The 17,954-nt window shown below is 39.6% G+C and overlaps 2 protein-coding genes, 1 long non-coding RNA gene and 1 pseudogene across 6 annotated transcripts; all 4 read left to right on the forward strand.

The window, feature by feature from the left end:
• The first annotated feature begins 976 nt into the window (after positions 1 to 976).
• On the forward strand, positions 977 to 3,278 carry LOC106344004 (importin subunit beta-1-like). Of its 3 annotated transcripts, none has more exons than XM_013783377.1 (3): positions 977 to 1,113; positions 1,188 to 2,820; positions 3,038 to 3,278. In XM_013783377.1, the coding sequence occupies exons 2-3, from the start codon at positions 1,286 to 1,288 to the stop codon at positions 3,120 to 3,122; spliced, it is 1,620 nt and encodes a 539-aa protein (XP_013638831.1). In that variant the 5' UTR covers positions 977 to 1,113; positions 1,188 to 1,285; the 3' UTR covers positions 3,123 to 3,278. The 3 variants fall into 3 exon arrangements, with proteins under 3 accessions (XP_013638831.1, XP_013638832.1, XP_013638833.1); XM_013783378.1 differs by having other exon boundaries at positions 985 to 1,113; positions 1,204 to 2,820; XM_013783379.1 differs by lacking the exon at positions 977 to 1,113 and having other exon boundaries at positions 1,338 to 1,429; positions 1,492 to 2,820.
• A 2,020-nt stretch (positions 3,279 to 5,298) lies between these two features.
• LOC106293090 lies at positions 5,299 to 6,638 on the forward strand. Of its 2 annotated transcripts, XR_001260352.1 has the most exons (4): positions 5,299 to 5,382; positions 5,494 to 5,697; positions 5,787 to 5,859; positions 6,234 to 6,638. It is a non-coding gene; the product is annotated as an uncharacterized LOC106293090 (long non-coding RNA). The 2 variants fall into 2 exon arrangements; XR_001260351.1 differs by having other exon boundaries at positions 5,349 to 5,697.
• Positions 6,639 to 7,051: 413 nt separating this feature from the next.
• Positions 7,052 to 7,734, forward strand: LOC106345127 (annotated as a pseudogene).
• Positions 7,735 to 8,165: 431 nt separating this feature from the next.
• LOC106293502 (cyclin-dependent kinase inhibitor 6) lies at positions 8,166 to 9,226 on the forward strand. The gene is made up of 3 exons (XM_013729180.1): positions 8,166 to 8,599; positions 8,687 to 8,865; positions 9,048 to 9,226. The coding sequence occupies exons 1-3, from the start codon at positions 8,318 to 8,320 to the stop codon at positions 9,115 to 9,117; spliced, it is 531 nt and encodes a 176-aa protein (XP_013584634.1). The 5' UTR covers positions 8,166 to 8,317; the 3' UTR covers positions 9,118 to 9,226.
• Positions 9,227 to 17,954: the final 8,728 nt, after the last annotated feature.

A 17,954-nucleotide genomic window follows, 5' to 3' on the forward strand; every position in this document is an offset into this window, starting at 1 on the left:
TTTTTTAAAAGACGCATAGAATTTAATTTTTTTTATAATAAAATTTTAACTAAAACTAATTTATAATACTATTAATACTATTAATGATTATGAAATTAATTAAAGCATTATTTTATTTAAAAAATTAAAGTTTCAATAAGATTTTGTTAGATTTTCACAATTGATTTTGTTCTAACTAAAAATAAAATTTAAATTTGTAGATAAAATGAATTTATCATTAATGAATCAAAAATTTACAAGTATCTATTGGATCCAAAAATTTTCTACCCTAAAAATCAGAACCGAAAAGAACTGATCCGAATAGACCCAAAACCGAAAAGAACCTACCCAGATAGACCCGATCCGATAAGAACCAATTCATACCCGACTTAAAAACATGAATATCCAAACCTATAATTTTGTTCTATTTTCTATATTTTATTTTATGATTTAGTAGAAATATATTTTTGTTAACAATTTGTGTTATTATCATTGTAGAATTTTCAACTAATATGAATCTCTAAATGTAAAATTTTGAATTTAAAAATATTTTATTTAAATTATTAATGGTTTATTGTAAGTTATTTTGTAAAGTTTGAGATATATACGACATATTTCGACTGAATTTGATGGGATTTAGATATTTTGTGTCCTTTTCATAGCTTAAATACTCGAACCCAATCCGCATCCGATATAAACTCGGAAATTACAAATATTTTACAGGTATTTTAAATATAGATCTGACCCGATCCGGATCCGAGAAAAACTGACCCAAATCCGAACCAAAAATTTACAAGTACCTATAAATGTTTAGGATGCAAAGAACCCGGATCCGGGAAAAACCAGGCAGAACCTGACCCAAAAACGTGAACGCCCAGGCCTACGCCATTTCTATAAAACACATAAAATAACTGATCTTTCTATTGGTAAATAAAAACCCTGTCAAATAAGTATATAATTTCATTTTTAATTAACGAGAAAGAACTATTTTTTTTTTTATTTATTTGTTGACAAAACCCTAAATTGATCGTGTGGGGGCGCGCGTGGAGGAGATAATTGCTTGTCCAGTTGTCTGCAGCGGAAGGAGAGAAGTTTCTGCTTATTGCATCGCTTCCAGTGTTTTGATTTCTTAAGGTGGAATATCTTTGGATTGTTTTCAATTCACAAATGGGGGTTGTTTTTGATTGTTTGGTGTTGCTTGCTAATAGGATTATGGCGACTCAGATTCTGGTGGCTGCCAACGGTCTCGCGGAGCAGGAGCAGGAGCAGTTGCTTCTGTCCCTGTCATCGCCGATTGGCTGGTATCATGCTTGTAGAAGCCATAGCAAAAGCAGGTAATCTGTGGGTTTCAATGGACACGGTGATCAAGTCACAGATCAAGGATCTTTTGCTAACAACTCTTGCCTCATCATCGGAGGCAAGGCAAGCTTCATCCCAGGTTATCGCAAAGGTAGCCTCAGTAGAAATCCCTTTAAAGCAGTACTGGCCTGACCTTTTTCAATCCCTGCTTAGAAACATGACGCAGCAAGGTATTCCTGCACAAGTGAAGCAGTCTACCTTGGAGACTATATGCTATGTCTGCCAGGAGACATCTCTTCTTGTGAATCATGAAGTGAATAACGTCATCCGAGCAGTACTCCGCGGAAACCTCCCTAGTGAACCCATCGGAGTTCGTCTCGCAGCAACAAAGGCGCTGCTCAACGTCTTGGGTTTTGCACAGGCCAACTTTGGGAACGAGATGGAGTGTCGTTTGATCATGAGGGTGGTGTACCGCGCAGCTATGTCCCAGGAAGTGGAGATCAGGGAGGTGGCTTTCCAGTGTCTGGTGTCTATTGCATCAAAATACTACGAGGTACTAGGATGGCCCTATGGGGAACTCTTTAACATTACTTTGAAAGCAATCAACGGTGACGTACACAGTGTTTCCCTCCAAGCAATTGCGTTCTGGAACTCAATCTGTGATGTAGAGATGGAGCTGCTTCAGGCCCATTCGGATTTCATTAAGTATAATATTCCTCATTTGATACCCATTTTGCTAGAGTCTCTGGAGGGAGAAGAAGGCCAGGAGGAGGACAAAGTCGATGCTGTAATGAACATCATACCGAAGCTTCTCTCGCAAATCCTGAAAAAACTAGGCCACACTCTGGACATGCAAATTGATGATGGTCGTGAGAAACAACAAGCTTCTTCTCTATGCGGTCTTCTTCAGCTCATAGTCGAAAAACTCAGTGGCACAGACAAGACCAAGCACTTAGTTTTGCAAAACGCTGATGCCATTATGACTATGCTGCTCAGAGTGCTTGCTACTTCCCGAGGAGGAGGAGGAGGAGGAGAAGCAATGCTGGCTACTGGAGCTCTTGCCTGTGCTACTGGACCTGCCTTTGAGAAATACGTCCCCGAGCTCTTCAAACACCTCCAAGCGGGTCTTGAGAATTTTGAGGAATGCTCAATCACTGTTGTTGTAGTTGGTGACATTTGTCGTGCCATAGATGACAAGATCCTACTGCCTTTTTGCGACCAGATCATGAGTCTCCTCCTCAAGAACCTCCAGAGCGATGAGCTCCCCAGATCTGTGAAACCTCTGATATTCTCCTGCATCCGAAACATTGCGCTAGCCATTGGTGTGCACTTTTCTGAGAGGTACCTAACTCCAATTCTGGTGGAGATCATGCAAGGAGCAGCAGGAGAGGTGTGTGCGCAGCAGAGCGATGAAGAGCTTAGAAAAAGCGTACTCGAGGCTTACTCTGGGATACTACAAGGTTGTGGAGATGCAAAGGCCGAGGTCATGATGATGCCATACGCTCAATATCTCTTACAGTTCATCGACCTCAATGCCCAAACGTAAGCTTTTCTTTTTATATGGTTAAGAAAAAGCAAGCTATATATATATATATATATATGTATGTATGTATGAATCGGAGTTTTAAACTGAACCAATACATTGTTATTATTGACATGTGTTCTGTTGTTGTTTTTTTTATTTCTACCGCATCAAAATGGGTCTCATCAACTATATATATATATATAAAGAAACGTTTCATGGGTTTATCTCAAGCAGGGCAGAGGGCGTGGTGGTGCAAGCTGCGGTGGCAGCGACGGGAGATCTTGCAGACGCATTGGACAAAAGACAAAGCAGCTGTTAGAGAACTTCCATGTATGGCCAAGAGGTAGAAAAGAAGTTTAGGGTTTATCAGTGAAGGTGGAAGTATGAAACTATGTTGAATGCTCTTATCTTTATCAGAGATTATGAAACTGGGTAACTTTTTGCATTTTCTATATTAAACTTGTCCTCTATACTCTATGGTCTAGTACCAAAGTGGCGTTTGACTTCTAGAAAGTAGTGTCTGAATATAAATGGGACACGTACCAAAACATCACATGACAAATGCATTGCACATCATAAACCTTCAGTATATATCTTGCAGAGTATTTTTCAATCTCTATCTATACATCTCTCTCTCTTCCTCTACTTAAAACCAAATCAATCTATTTTTCTTTATTAACCCACAATCTCTCTCTCTCTCTCTAAACCTACCAAATCAGTCTCTCTCTTTATTAAACAAAACTTTGCTCTCGGTGTAGTTCCACACGGTTGTATCCAAACCTGGTGACTCGGAAGGTGGAAAGTTAACTGCTTCGATTGATTCCCGATCAAAGTTGCCTGTCCTTGCATTGTAGTAGACGACATGCGCAAGTGCCCTACCAAAAAAGTCTAACTTCAAATCCACCACCGTCCATCAAGACTTGGTGCATCGTGAAAATGATGTTCTCCCCACAAGAAGTAAAGCCCCTCAAGTACGTTTGGACATAGAAGTCAAGATCTTCTTCAAATTTATCAGTCAAAATTGTCACCTTCGACCATGAAGTTGGAGACTCCATGGAAAACAGAACCGTTGGACTCTGAAGTTGAGAGTTGACCCCGACAGTTACTCTTCCTCGGTATACTCCAATTACTGTTGAATGCCAAGAAAAAAGAGAGCCGCTTGGTTTACCCATACTCATCGTCAAGTCCACTGTGAGTTCTTGTGGAAGCTTAATGATAGAAGAGAATCCAACTTGAATGTCAACCTTCACCAATACTGCTTCTCTACTATCATCAAGGAGGTAAGCCTGATAGTAAATAGAGTTGCCCATGCACACACTCTTGGCGTCTCTTGCTGGTGTATAGTATGACGAGGCAAATCAGATCTCACCGGTTGCCAACGTTCTTCTTCTACACCTTGACCCAAAGTCAACAAGTTGAACTTATATCCACCAAAGCCTTCAGCAACACTTAAAACTTTGAAGACCGTTGTTGACGTGCTTCCCAAGAAAGCTAGCCTTCTCATTAATGTGATGGCTTCCGGATCCGGGATTGGCGCTTCTTGTCAGTTTTGGGTTGAAGACAATGGCTATTTTTTTGTGCCCACACTAGACCTCTGTGGTAGCTCATACGGCTCATATATATTTACTAGCTCCCGAGGAAGAGATTCTAGCAGTATTGTTTCAACTTCTTGTGGTTGAGATGCTCTCCACCAAACCGATCTAGTCCAATTTCTTATGACTCTGTCAAACTTGAACAATAGAACACCCTCTCTTTTCCTAAGAAATTTTATAGGTTAGCCAAGTCTAAAAATGTTGTTACTCTAACAAAGAAAATAAATTGGAGAAACGGAAACTTACGGTGGTTGGTGACGAAGACGACGAGGACGAACTCTCTGCCATTTAGTTGTAACTGTACAAAAAGTTACCAGATTAATTAGGGCTCTAAACAATGGAAGCAATTTGGACAAAAATCAATCACAATAATCGATATCCACTTACGTAAAAGCTCAAGAAGGAGACGAGTCGCTCGCGAGGACCTTCGGATATGATCACGATCTCTTTCTCTCCCTTATGTAAAAGCTGATAAATCAAAGAAGAAGATGAGTAGGGATAGGATCGAGTCTGATCAATTCAAGAAGGAGACGAGTAGAGTGAATAAAGAGATATGATCGACTGACTTACGTGAAAGCTGATCAATTCAAGAAAAGGAGACGAGTAGAGATAATATCAAGAAGAAGATGAGTAGAGATATAACAGACGATCCTTTTCTCTGGGCTTTAAAGTAAAGTAAAAGGTAATCAATTCAAGAACAAGGCGAGCGCGTAGATGGGGGGGGGCAAAACTAACTCTCATTCAAATTCATACCTATTATGGAATCCTCGTGTTTTTCAGTCATATGGCAAAAAAAAAAAAAAACTAAGAGCTTGTGCGGGGCCTGGCCCATTAAGGCTCAAGGCGGGTCGGGTTTGGTCAGTAAATTGTAGGCCCGTTTTGTAGCGAGCGAAGCCGTCGGTTCCTGGATGAGGTTGTCTCTGTTAGGTAGCTTATATTATATGCCCTAACAACACTCTCCTTAAACAAGTTGATCCTGGCACAAAGGTTTGCTCCATTTGGGTTTCTGTTTCTTGGCTGTGATTCTGTTTGAGACCAATTTTTCATTTTACCTAGCAAAGCTCGCTAATTTAAGTTTATGTTTTATCTTGGCTTTAGTTCTGTTCGGTGCGATTCAAGGAAATAGTTAACAAATTGAACCAAACAAAAGTTGGGGGAACACCTGATCTGAGAGGCAAAGTCTTTTTTAGTTTGTGGGCTCTTAAATTCAGAGAGATACTACGTACGTCTTTCTCCTTCTTAGCTTTACCACTAGTCAGTATATATCTGAGACTGAGAGGAAGCAACATCTGAGGGAGAAAGGTCAGTTTCTGTTTGGTCTTTGTCCTCTTCTTAACCTGTAAAAAGTCTCTGTTAACTGACTCAAAACTCATTGTTTATGGGTATTGCAGAAGAAACGTGAAGAGATGGAGAGGCTTGAGAAGGGGAGGCAAGCAAAGATGTGGAGTTGCAAGGGGGTTAATGGTATGAAATGTTTGATAGTTACTTTACTTAAGTTTTTAAGTTGTTGTTTAGTCATATGCGTGCAAACTGTCTAAGGGTTGAACTGTCTAACAAACTTCAAGTTGTTGCTGAAATGAAATGTCTGTTTTTGTACTGAAACATGTTTAGACTCGTTGCATTCTAGTAAGATGCAACCTAATGTTTGTTTTGTATTATTCTCTGTTTCTTCTGGTCAATGAAACACCATACGTCCAAGTCTTGTTATGGTTATGGCCCATGAGACATTTTGTATTGTTCTCTGTTTTTGCATTGAAACGTTTGGTGTTGTTATGGTTATGGTCCAAGTGCAAGTTGACTTCTTCATGATATCTGACTTAAACATTTGACGTGTGTAGGGTATGAACTCTTGGAAGTTAGAACACTAAACATCTACAACACCGTCGTCCCGCTGGCCACCGTTACTGCCTCTGTTACCAGTGAACCTTGCGGCTGAGCAGTCAGGTGCAAAAAGTCTAGTGGTCTGGAATTCCCTATCACCACCCATCACAGGCATGTGGACTCCGATCTTGACTCGTGAGTCGGCTTACGTAGTTAGACCTATACGTTAGTCCCAAAACACCATCCACGTTGTTGTCGCTAAGGTTTTGGAACTTGAAGCCTAAGTCGAGATGAGCGAGACAGTCGTCTTCCGTTACGTTGTAACCATGAATTCTTGAATCTTCCTTTGTCATTGGCACCACTCTTGCTGTGATCTTAAGCATGCCCTCTACTTCAACCTGAATAAATGTGTTTTATATGTACACCAACTTATTAACTGATTACTACTATCAGGGATTTAAGTTTCGGCGTTACTAGCACACAATACAGGTCCAAAGACTCCAAACATAACCAATTGTTTGTGTGGCCCTAAGCCAATATAGAAAACATATATGTTCATATAGAATTAGTAATAAACAATGCAAATATATGTAATGATTTTTTTACCCAATCATGTGTCCTAGATAGGAAGACTATTACAATATTTTATTTCACCACAAACTTCTCTCTACTTACTTATTAGTATTACAAAAGTTTCTTCACCACATCCTACCCAAAAAAAAAAAAAAGTTTCTTCACCACAAGCAATTCTAATAACAAAACCTTTCTTCATTACCAAGCAATTTACAAAACTGGTTAAAACCGGAGTGTTTCTAATCCGGCTATCAATCTTCGCATGACGTCAACAACAACAATACCAGATGTTGATGTCTTTCCTACGGTCACCATGCCCATCACCGTAGTTTTAACCCGCGGTCTTCTCTTTGTCATTGTCGCCTGATTCTTTTCTATCTTCTTCTGGAGATGTCTTCTGAATCAGTTGTCTTCAGCTTGGACCCTTCAACGAACACCCTACGGTGACCTAATCCATGTTACCACTCCCCCTGAAAACACAGGTCTTGACCTATTTATAATCAAGTCATTTCATGTGTTCCTCTATTCATACACAACAATGAGGAATCAATGTACTGAATGTGCTATTTGCTTGTCAGAGTTTTCAGATGAATACGCCTTTTGGTTAGTAATGGGTTTCATTCAAGTTGCATTGATCTTTGGTTCGAGTTACACAATACTTTCCCTATTTATATGTGTGAGTTAGACCTGGGAATGGTTGAGTCTGGAGTCCATGAATCATTGCACAACACGGTTACAATTACTATAGGACCTAAACCATGAAGAAGTGAATCCTCCTTCAGATTTAAGACAACGGTTGCCAGTGTGAAGACTAAAGGAAAATATTACCTAACAGTAAGCAGTGTCGTGTTCAAGAAAAACCATTCTACCACTCGTTTAAGCAAAAGGCTGATGGAAGCTTCGGGTGGGCAGTTCTCAAGGTCACATGAAACAACAGTGTTTTGAATCCTCGGTCAAACTGGTGGTGATCTAATATGTAATCTCTGGTTTGGATTTCAAGAAAAAAATCTGTAAAATCCAAAATCCGGCTAACTACCGAACCATTGGTCGAGGAAAACTATATAGTTTGGCTATTTGCATGTGATATTTGACCATTAAAAGAAAATTATTCGAGACTATTATATGTTTTCCTTTTTATAAAGAAAAATGATTATTGTTACGTTTCCACCACGTCATAACTAAAGAAAATGATTGCGTTTTAATTGTTTTTGAAAGGAAGCCAAAAACGGCAAAATATAAAAGAAAGCGCGTTTCGAAACCGAAACCCAACAGCGTTTAAAGCGAAACTCCGTAACGGCGCCGTTACAAGTCTCCGTCACACTCGAAACGGGGACTACAACCATAAACTCCGTCCCCTCGCGAAGGAATAAAATCTCATCCGTTGAAATAATCAACGGCTCATGAACCCTTCAACTCTCCTCTCTCTTTCTCTCTCTCTCCCCCACCAAAATCTCCTCTGCTTTTTTTCTAATAAGAAGCGAACCAAAAATAGAAAGAAGCAGAGAAGTCCGCTTCACAGAGAGAGAAGATGAGCGAGAGAAATCTCAACAGCAAACGAGAATCGCGAGAGCTTGAAGCTTCAAGCACAAGCGTCTCCCCACTCCAGAAGAAGAAGAAGCTCGATGATTCTTCAGCCGACTCTCATGCCGTCGTCCTCGCGATTCCCTCTCCTTCCGTAGCTTCAACGCAAGGTAGATACTCTGTCACCTCTGACGACGATGATAAAAGCTCTATCGTCAGCTCCGGCTGTTTCAGCAGTGAATCGAACGAAACCGTGAGGAACAATCCATCCTCTGGTGTAGATCTGGAGGTGAAGCTTCTTGAATCCGTAGCTCTTCTCGGTTTTGTTAAATCTCCATTGATTTTTTTTTTTCGTTTGTTCGTTATGTTTGTTCAGGATACAGTGAGCGAGGCTTTGGGAGAAACAACAGAGACGGAAATGGAATCATCATCGCCGGCGTTAAAGAGGGATAATAAACCACCGGGAGTGAGCAAGATTCCGACGGCTGAGGAGGTCGAAGCATTCTTATCGGAGCTAGAAGGCGGCGAGGATAAACAAAAGCGATTCATAGAAAAGTGAGTCCGCGTCTTCCTTTCTCTTATTCTCACGTGTGTGCGCCGCTTTGGGTTTGGGGATTGTTTTCTTCAAGTCCGTACAAAAACGTTGGGAAGAAGAATGTCTGCGCAGGATAAGAGATGATCCTACGCACGCGTAGATTAGCAAATGAGGATCCTAACGAACACTTTTTGACACGCAGGTACAACTTCGATATCGTCAATGACAAACCGCTTCAAGGTCGTTACATGTGGGATCGACTCAAGCCATGAAAGCTTGAAATAAATTAGCATGTGGAGGAAAAAAGAGGAAGTTAGGTTATTTTCTACTTGTATTCCACTTGTACAGCTCTTTTTTGGTAATCAGTTTTAGCCTATGTTAGTTCGTTCGTATAAACAAAGGAAAAATACAACCTTTATATCGGAAGTTTCAGATCTTGATCAAGTAACTACGATGGTTTTTCAGAAGATAGCAATTTCTCTGGCGTTTGGCTTTTTTTTTTTTTTTTTTTTTTTTTTTTTTATTGTGGGTTTCTCGTGTTTTTGTTTTTTTAGTAAATCAAGTGAGTATGGTAGATGGTTTTAGGCAATTAATGACATACAGACTCGGGTTTTTAAAATTGCATGAATAAGGAAAGTTGGTTCTTGTTTCGTTTAGGACATTGGATGCTTATTACAATTGTTTTATCTCAACACTAGATATTGACCCGCCCTCAGAGGGCGGGTATATTTTTTGTTTTTTTAATTTTTTGCCTAATATAATTTATGTATGTGTTTGTATAATTATATTTTTGTATGATATGAATTTAATAGAATAGATATAATTTTCTCTACTTTAAATAAATAATTTATCAAGTTTCATAATTATGTATTTGTGTCGTACACATTTGGGAAATTATTTTTAATCTTTATTCACCAAATTTGCAATTTGTAATATTTTTTTGTACTTTCATATATGATAACATTTTTAATTTCCCACATTTTATTTCTAAACTTAAGTAGGTGTTTTAACAGAATAGCTATAACAGATGACCCTAAAAATTGTTTGATAATAATATAGATTAGTAATATCTAATTAAGATCAATTAGGCAAAATAATTTTAAAACAATAGGAATTTTAAAAAGCCATACAAATACACAATGCAAAACAATGTATCAAATTTGAGGCTCAATACCCATATAAATAAATAAATCCCGACCACAAACTTATTATAGAGAAAAAAATCTTTTTAGAAAGATCAGCTCTTTTGATCAAAAAAAAAAGATCAGCTCGAAAATAGAGTTTCTCTCTCCCTCTTTCTATTACAACCGACCGGATCTTGTCTCAGCTCAAACTTAATCGATCTGTAAAAAAGATTGCTCAGATCAGCCCAGATACATGTAATATCACTCGTTTTGTTGTTAGATTAAATATATTTTGTTGCATGTAATCTTATTTTGAGGTGGAATCTGAGAATTTTATTTTGAATGAAATTTCAGATGTGACGGATCCTCTGTTTCTTCCGATAAGAGATCTGAGTGAAGCTGATCTTAATCGAGCTAATATATGTGTCTGAAGTGTACTGGAGGGAAGGAAAGGTCAACAAAACCAAAGCGTTGATCTTGTCTCCATTGAAAAAGAAGATGTATGAAAAGAAACTCGTTTTTGTGTCTATAGCATCACCAAACAATTTAACTCCTACATCTGAAAAGCCTCTACTCTACTATGGCCTGTAAGAAATATTTTAAAGCTTTGATTTTGTATATTAAACAGTCGACATAAGTAAGGTTAAATATTATTAGCTATCGTAAATATAGTGGTAAAGTCCAGAAAATATATTAGTAGTAAATTTAAATGGTGCTAAAGTCCAGAAATATATTTTAAATGGTCCCGATCAAATAGAAAACAGCTTGTAAAACAGCTTGTAAAAGCGGAAGTTGCATATAAATAGAGATTTCCTACTATTAAAGAGTGGTGGTTATTTTCGAAAAAGAAAATGATGTGGGGGTTAGTTATGAAAATTAAAAAGGCATAGTAGTTATCACATTAAAAAGGGATGTATCATGAAAAATATTTGTTGGACTAAACTAATATCAATAGGTCACACTTGTGTTTTAATAGAATAGATTTGTTCTCATGTCTTTCTTGTTGTTACATTTTCCCAAGAAACCACTATTCAAATGTTTCATAGTTTAAGGTTTTATATACTATTATAAAAGAAAATGGGGAAAAAGAGGAAATCTGCACATGAAATGACGATACAGACATACAGTTGGTCTGTACTTGTCTACAAAACTTTCGATAATATTTCTCGTTAATATTCTTTTTTTTTATTACGGAATATTCGTCTGGTTTTTGTTTATGGATCCGTTCCTCCTCGCCTCTAAACTCTGGGTCCACCACTAAGAAAACATTTTGGCTTTCATTAGATAAGACCAAAATTAGCTTAACTGGTGTTGTATTGGGGATATTGTCATATATTTGGTTGTATATTTTCCTATATGTGATAAGGATTGTTTCCTTATACGACAAGGCAAAGAAATATGTTACACCGCCTTAGTCTTTGTATAAATGTGGGATCGTATGATGTTAATAAAACAAGCCGGTTGATTATCAAAACTTACATGGTATGAGAGCATTGATACGATTGAAGAAGTTACAAATCGATCTTTGCAAAGATTCTGAGTAAGCTTCGCTATGTCGGATGATCGTGAGTTAGCCCAAGCCAACCCAAAGAAAGATGAGGTTGCGTCGGTTTCGCCGTATATGCTCTACGCTTCTGACAACCCTTGAGCCGTGATCACGTCGGTTCGTTTGAATGGAGAAAATTACAATGAATGGTCTTCGGAGATGTTGAATGCTTTTCAAGCAAAACGGAAATTAGGGTTTATCAAAGGAACTTTGGTGAAGCCGGCTGAAACTAGTTTAGATCTTGAGAATTGGTTGACGGTCAATTCTATGCTTGTTGGGTGGATCCGAGCTTCCATCGAGCCAAAGGTGAAGTCCACAATTATGTACATCACGGATGCACATCAGCTTTGGGAGAATCTGAAGCAACGTTTCTCGGTGGGAAACACAGTGAGAGTGCATCAGATTAAGGCGCAGCTCGCTTCGTGTAAGCAGGATGGCCAGTCTGTGTTGGACTATTTTGGAAGACTCTCTACATTGTGGGAAGAGTTGCAGATGTATCAGCCTGTTCACACGTGTACCTGTGGAGCTACTGCTGCCATCGCTGGTAAAAGAGAGCAAGAGAAGATTCACCAGTTTGTTATGGGTCTTGATGACTCACGGTTTGGAGGAATCTGTACCTCAATCATTGGTCAAAATCCTCTTCCCTCTCTTGGCGAGATTTACAGCAAAATAATAAGAGAGGAACAACGCCTTGCATCAGCTCGTGGACGTGATCAGCAAGAAGCAGTTGGGTTTGTCGCATGACAAAAGCAGCCTGATGAAGTGTCTCGTAAAGGTCAGCAGTTGGGTTCAACCGAGACGCAGAGCAGAACAGAGAACACAATTCTTAAACCCAGATTGTTGTGCTCACATTGTGGAAGAACTGGTCATGAGAAACGGGATTGTCATCAGATAGTGGGCTTTCGAGTGGTTTCCAGAACGCGGTGCATGGCGTGGAGAAAGTAGTGGTGGTCGTGGAAGAGGAGGCAGTAGTGGTTGTCGTGGTCGTGGACGAGCTAGTGCGGCTCATGCTACGAGTTCAAACTCGTCGGAATTTCCTGATTTTACATCTGATCAGTGGAAGATCCTTACACAAATGATTCAAGAAAAGTCTGGAGCCAATGCTGCAGATAGACTGTCTGGTAAGAGTAAACTGGGTGGTGTTATTCTCAACACAGGTGCTTCGCACCACATGACAGGTTTATTTTCGCTTTTGACGAACGTTGAGCCGATTTCACCATGCTCTGTCGCTTTTGCTGATGGAGGAAAGACATATGCGATGAGCTGGGGATCTCTTGCACTCTCGTCTAAAGTAACGTTGTCGAGAGTTTTATATGTTCCAGAGTTGAATTGCACTCTGATTTCTGCAGCAAAGTTGTTGAAACAAGCGAGTTGTTTTGCAATGTTTACTGATACAGTTTGCGTCTTGCATGACCGTTTTTCGAGGACGCTGATTGGAACCGGTGAAGAGCGTGATGGTGTGTATTACTTCAGAGATAGAGTCTCAGCAAAGAGTCACCGGGTCAGTGGTATTTTTGATCAGGCTTTGTGGCATCGACGTTTGGGGCATCCGTCTTTCTCAGTATTTAAGGATTTGGCTTTTTTTTCTAGTTCTTCTAACTTAGCTGGCTCTAGTCCGTGTGACATTTGTTTTAGAGCTAAGCAAACTCGACAAGTTTTTAATGATAGTTCAAATAAAACGTCAGAATGTTTTTCTCTTATTCATGTCGATGTTTGGGGACCATATCGAGTGCCTTCTTCTTGTGGTGCAGTGTATTTTCTTACCATCGTCGATGATTTTTCTCGAGCAGTGTGGACTTATCTTTTGCTTGAAAAATTAGAAGTCAAGGTTGTCTTAAAACAGTTCCTTGCTTACACTGAAAAGCAGTTTGGGAAGTCGGTTAAAACGGTTCGCAGTGACAACGGTACCGAGTTCATGGTCTTGTCATCTTATTTTAAAGAAAATGGCATCGTTCACCAGACGTCTTGTGTTGCAACACCACAACAAAATGAAAGGGTTGAAAGAAAACATCGACACATTTTGAATGTCTCTCGAGCACTCATGTTTCAGGCTAACTTGCCGATTAAGTTTTGGGGCGAAGCTGTTCTTACCGCTGCATATTTGAAAATCAAACTCCGACCTCTGTACTTCAAGGACGAACTCCTTATGAAGTTTTTTATGGAGTGAAACCAGATTATAAATTGTTGAAAGTTTTTGGATCAGCCTGTTACACGCACAAGATGAATCGAGACAGAGATAAATTTGGTCAAAGAAGCAGGTCATGTATATTTGTTTGCTATCCTTTCGGCAAGAAAGGATGGAAATTGTATGATGTTGACCGAAACGAGTTTCTGGTTTCTCGATACGTTGTGTTCCGGGAAGATGTATTCCTGTTTGCAGAGTCAAAAATTGACCAGCCTGCAATTCCATCGTCGGATGTGATTCTTGATGACAGGGTGAGCAGTCAAGTGTCTCCTACAGTTGATACAGATGAACAAAATGTCGCCAGTGTTGAAGAAACCGAAACTGAAACTGAGTTACCTTTAGCAGAAGCAGAGTCCGTTGCCACCGAGCAACAACCCGTTGAGAACTTGGGCTCGCCTCTGGTCAGTGAGACCTCCGAAAATCTTGGTAGAGGACGCAGAGAGAAGACACAGTCGGTCTTGTTGAAGGATTTTCTTCTCTACAGTGCCCCGAGCACGTCTTATGCACATCACGCTCTTCCCAACTCCAATATGTTGTCCTCGTCTAACGATCCATGTATTTCTCTTTATCCTATATCAAACTGTATAACCGATGATCAATTTTCACCAGGTCGTCGGGTTTATATGACTGCAATTACAAGTGCACAGGAGCCTAAACACTTTCGAGAAGATGTGCGTAGTAAAATCTGGGATAATTCTATTATAGTGGAGGTTGTGGCGCTTGAGGATAGTCACACTTGGGACATTACTGATCTTCCTCCGGGAAAGGCAGCTCTTGATAGTCTGTGGGTCTATAAGATAAAATACAATGCTGATGGCACCATCAAAAGACATAAATCTCGATTGGTGGTGAAAGGTAATAAGCAGGTTGCAGGAACATACTACAATGAGACGTTTGCTCCAGTCGTTAAGATGACCACAATAAGCACTCTTCTGCGTCTAGTTGCGGCCAAAAATTGGGAAGTCTGTCAAATGGATGTGCAAAACGCTTTTCTACATGGCGATCTTGAGGAAGAAGTTTACATGAAACTCCCACCAGGTTTCCGTCATACACATCCTGGTAAAGTGTGTCGCCTAAGAAAGTCTTTGTACGGACTTAAACAAGCTCCGCGATGTTGGTTTAAGAAACTTTCCGATGCACTTCTTAAATTCGGTTTTGTTCAGTCATATGAAAATTATTCGCTGTTCTCTTACTCGTGCAAGGATATTGAGATACGAGTACTGATCTATGTTGATGATCTTCTCATTTGTGGTAATAATTCACATATGCTGAAGCGATTCAAAGACTACTTAGGTAAATGCTTGCGATGACAGATTTGGGAAAATTAAAATATTTTCTTGGTATTGAAGTGTTGAGAGGTCCAGAAGGTATTTTTCTTTGTCAACGCAAGTACGCTTTGGATATTGTTACAGAGACTGGTAATTTAGGATGTACACCAGCTCACACACCTCTTGAGCAGAATCATCAACTTGCTAAAGCAGAGGGACCAACACTTGCTGATCCGACGAAGTACATGCGGCTTGTTGGTAGGTTGATTTATCTCATGAATACTAGGCCAGAGTTGTGTTATTCAGTCCATATTCTTTCACAATTTATGTAGAATCCGGAAGAGGCTCATTGGCTTGCTGCACTTCGTGTTGTGCGGTTTCTGAAGGGGACGTTGGGTCTGGGAATTCTGCTGCAATCCGACCCTGATCTCACGCTCTCAGTATACTGCGATGCATATTGGTCATCTTGTCCTCTTACCCGAAGATCACTCAGCGCTTTCGTGGTAATGCTTGGTGGATCACTTATTGCGTGGAAGACTAAGAAGCAGCGAACTGTGTCACATTCTTCTGCCGAAGCAGAGTATAGGTCTATGGCAACAGCGTTACGAGAGATGAAATGGATTCGAAAGCTATTAAAAGAACTGGGTCTTGAGCAGTTTACTCCTACTCGTTTTTCTGTGACAGTAAGGCTGCAGTTCACAGAGCTGCCAACCCGGTTTTTCACGAAAGAACAAAACATATTGAGAATGATTGTCACTCTGTGAAAGACGCAGTTCAAGAGAGGATCATCGTCACTCAACATATACGCACGAACTCGCAGATATCAGATATATTAATTAAAGCACTTGGACGGGTTTCATTTCAAAAGTTAGTATCCAAGTTGGGCATTCAATATTCTCCTGCTCCAACTTGAGAGGGAGTATTGGGGATATTGTCATATATTTGGTTGTATATTTTCTTATATGTGATAAGGAAATATGTTGCACCGCTTTAGTCTTTGTATAAATGTGAGATCGTATGATGTTAATAAAACAAGCCGGTTGATTATCAAACCTACATGTTGTGTATGTAATTTTCCAAATGAAGTTTAACCGTAATCAATGAGTAATTTCCAAATAATAAGATTATGACAATTGAAAACTATATTTGTAACTATTGCGTATGTGTTTGTCGTTTAGTTTGTTGGTACCGTAAAATAAGAAAATAAATTGTACAAATTGAAGGAGGAGGGGGAAGCAAATCGTAGGGAGCAAGAAAAGGTAAATCTCATCATTGCATGAATCGGTTGGGATGCTTTACTACAGTCTTGGCTGCACGTGCCTCTGTCCCAGCATTTAACAATCGCGTTTTATTAATTTAATTACAGTTTGGTATCAAATCAGATAATATCTTAGCAGAATCAGTCCATTTGGACGACTCTAAGCTGCCTGCACTGCATTTTACAAAATGTGATCATGCAAATGCAACTGTCCTTTTCTACGTCCACCCTGTCTCCTTTGTGACGTCCGGGATCATCATCATCATCATATACACTCACCACAGTTTCCTATTTTCAAATAAATAAGTGAAATACCACACCTGTATGCTTACTTGTAAACATCTGAAGCCATATCTAGTATACATATCACTGCAAGAAAACAGCATACCGAGGGAAAAAATCATCGGTATGTCGTCGGAATAACGTTATTCCGACGACGTACCGACGAAACAAATCCTCGGAAATAACTCCTCGGAAATTCATTTTTTCTCGGAAATCTCTCGAAAATATCCGACGAAATTCCGAGGAAATGAATTTCCGAGGAAACTCCGAGGACCACCAGTTCGTTGGAAAGGTCCTCGGAATATACCGAGGGAGAACTTCCTCGGGATATTTCGATGGACTTTCCGATGGTCCAATCCTCGGAAGTTCCGACGAAATGTTCCTTTTCATCGGGAATTTCCGAGGAACAGAGCCCTCGGAAAATTTCGAGGAAGGAGTCCCTCGGTATATTCCGACGACTTATTCTGAGGAAATGTTCGTCGGAAATTTCCGAGGGTTCATTTCCTCGGAATTTCAAAAAAAAATTAATTTTTTTTTAAAAAATAAATTTTTTTAAATTTGAATTCGAAAATATAAAATTAAAATTGAAATTGAAAACATATTAGATAATATTCAAAGTTGTACAAATAAAAATAAAACATTCTGAGTTTTTTAAAAAAAAAAAAACTACAGGTCTTGCACGTTCGGGAACACCTCGTTCGAGTACATCCTCTTCACCATCTCCATCATTTGCTGGTTCAGCCTCTTCTGTGTCTCATAGCCCGTCTGTTGAGCCGCCATCTGGGTCTCCAACAAAGATATGCGATCATCCTTGTCCTTCAACTGAGTCGTAAGTACTTCTGGATCAACAAAGGGCGGTGGTGCAGAAAAAGGAGGAACCGACCGGGAGCGACGACCCAAACCGACCAAACGTCCCTTCTTCTTTGGAACCGACTGAAATAGAAAATAGTCAAATTTAAATAATATAAAAAGATGATAAATAGAAATCAAGAAATAAATGAATTGAACTTAAAAAAAAAGAACTTACCGATTCAACGATTTCGTTGATTCGAACCCGGGACAAGTTGGTCGAAGCCGTCGAATCGTCATCCTCGGTTTGAAGCTGAGACACTTCGTCTTGCACCTGAGTTTGGACCAGGGTGACTACTTCCCTCACAAGACCATCATCAATCTGGTCGGTTTTCTTGTTGGTATACGCCCTCTTCATTAGGGCGAGATCATCAACCGGCTCGCCATCATTTTCTTCCGCCTTGAAAAAAACATAAATTAAACAAACATTAGAAATTAGAAGAAATGCACAAAAAATAAAATTTTAAAACTTAAATAATTGAAGAAAAAACGGCTGAACTTACCATGCGATCCCTTAGAGTGGCAATAGATTGAGCACCCAAGTTATGCTTGAAGACGCCCTTCCCTTTACGCTCGCTCCTGCGGTTGGTGGAGTTG

The sequence above is a fragment of the Brassica oleracea genome, chromosome C5 (genome assembly GCF_000695525.1).
Source record: "Brassica oleracea var. oleracea cultivar TO1000 chromosome C5, BOL, whole genome shotgun sequence".
In the NCBI taxonomy this organism is placed as follows: domain Eukaryota; kingdom Viridiplantae; phylum Streptophyta; class Magnoliopsida; order Brassicales; family Brassicaceae; genus Brassica; species Brassica oleracea.

What these genes read in the sequence shown, in the direction of transcription:
- LOC106344004 (XM_013783377.1), top strand. Translation starts at nt 1,286, where the DNA reads ATGCTTGTAGAAGCCATAGCAAAAGCAGGTAATCTGTGGGTTTCAATG. An exon ending in ATCGACCTCAATGCCCAAAC is followed by an intron (nt 2,821 to 3,037) that starts GTAAGCTTTTCT and finishes TATCTCAAGCAG; the next exon opens with GGCAGAGGGCGTGGTGGTGC.
- LOC106293502 (XM_013729180.1), top strand. Translation starts at nt 8,318, where the DNA reads ATGAGCGAGAGAAATCTCAACAGCAAACGAGAATCGCGAGAGCTTGAA. An exon ending in CCTCTGGTGTAGATCTGGAG is followed by an intron (nt 8,600 to 8,686) that starts GTGAAGCTTCTT and finishes ATGTTTGTTCAG; the next exon opens with GATACAGTGAGCGAGGCTTT. An exon ending in CAAAAGCGATTCATAGAAAA is followed by an intron (nt 8,866 to 9,047) that starts GTGAGTCCGCGT and finishes TTTGACACGCAG; the next exon opens with GTACAACTTCGATATCGTCA.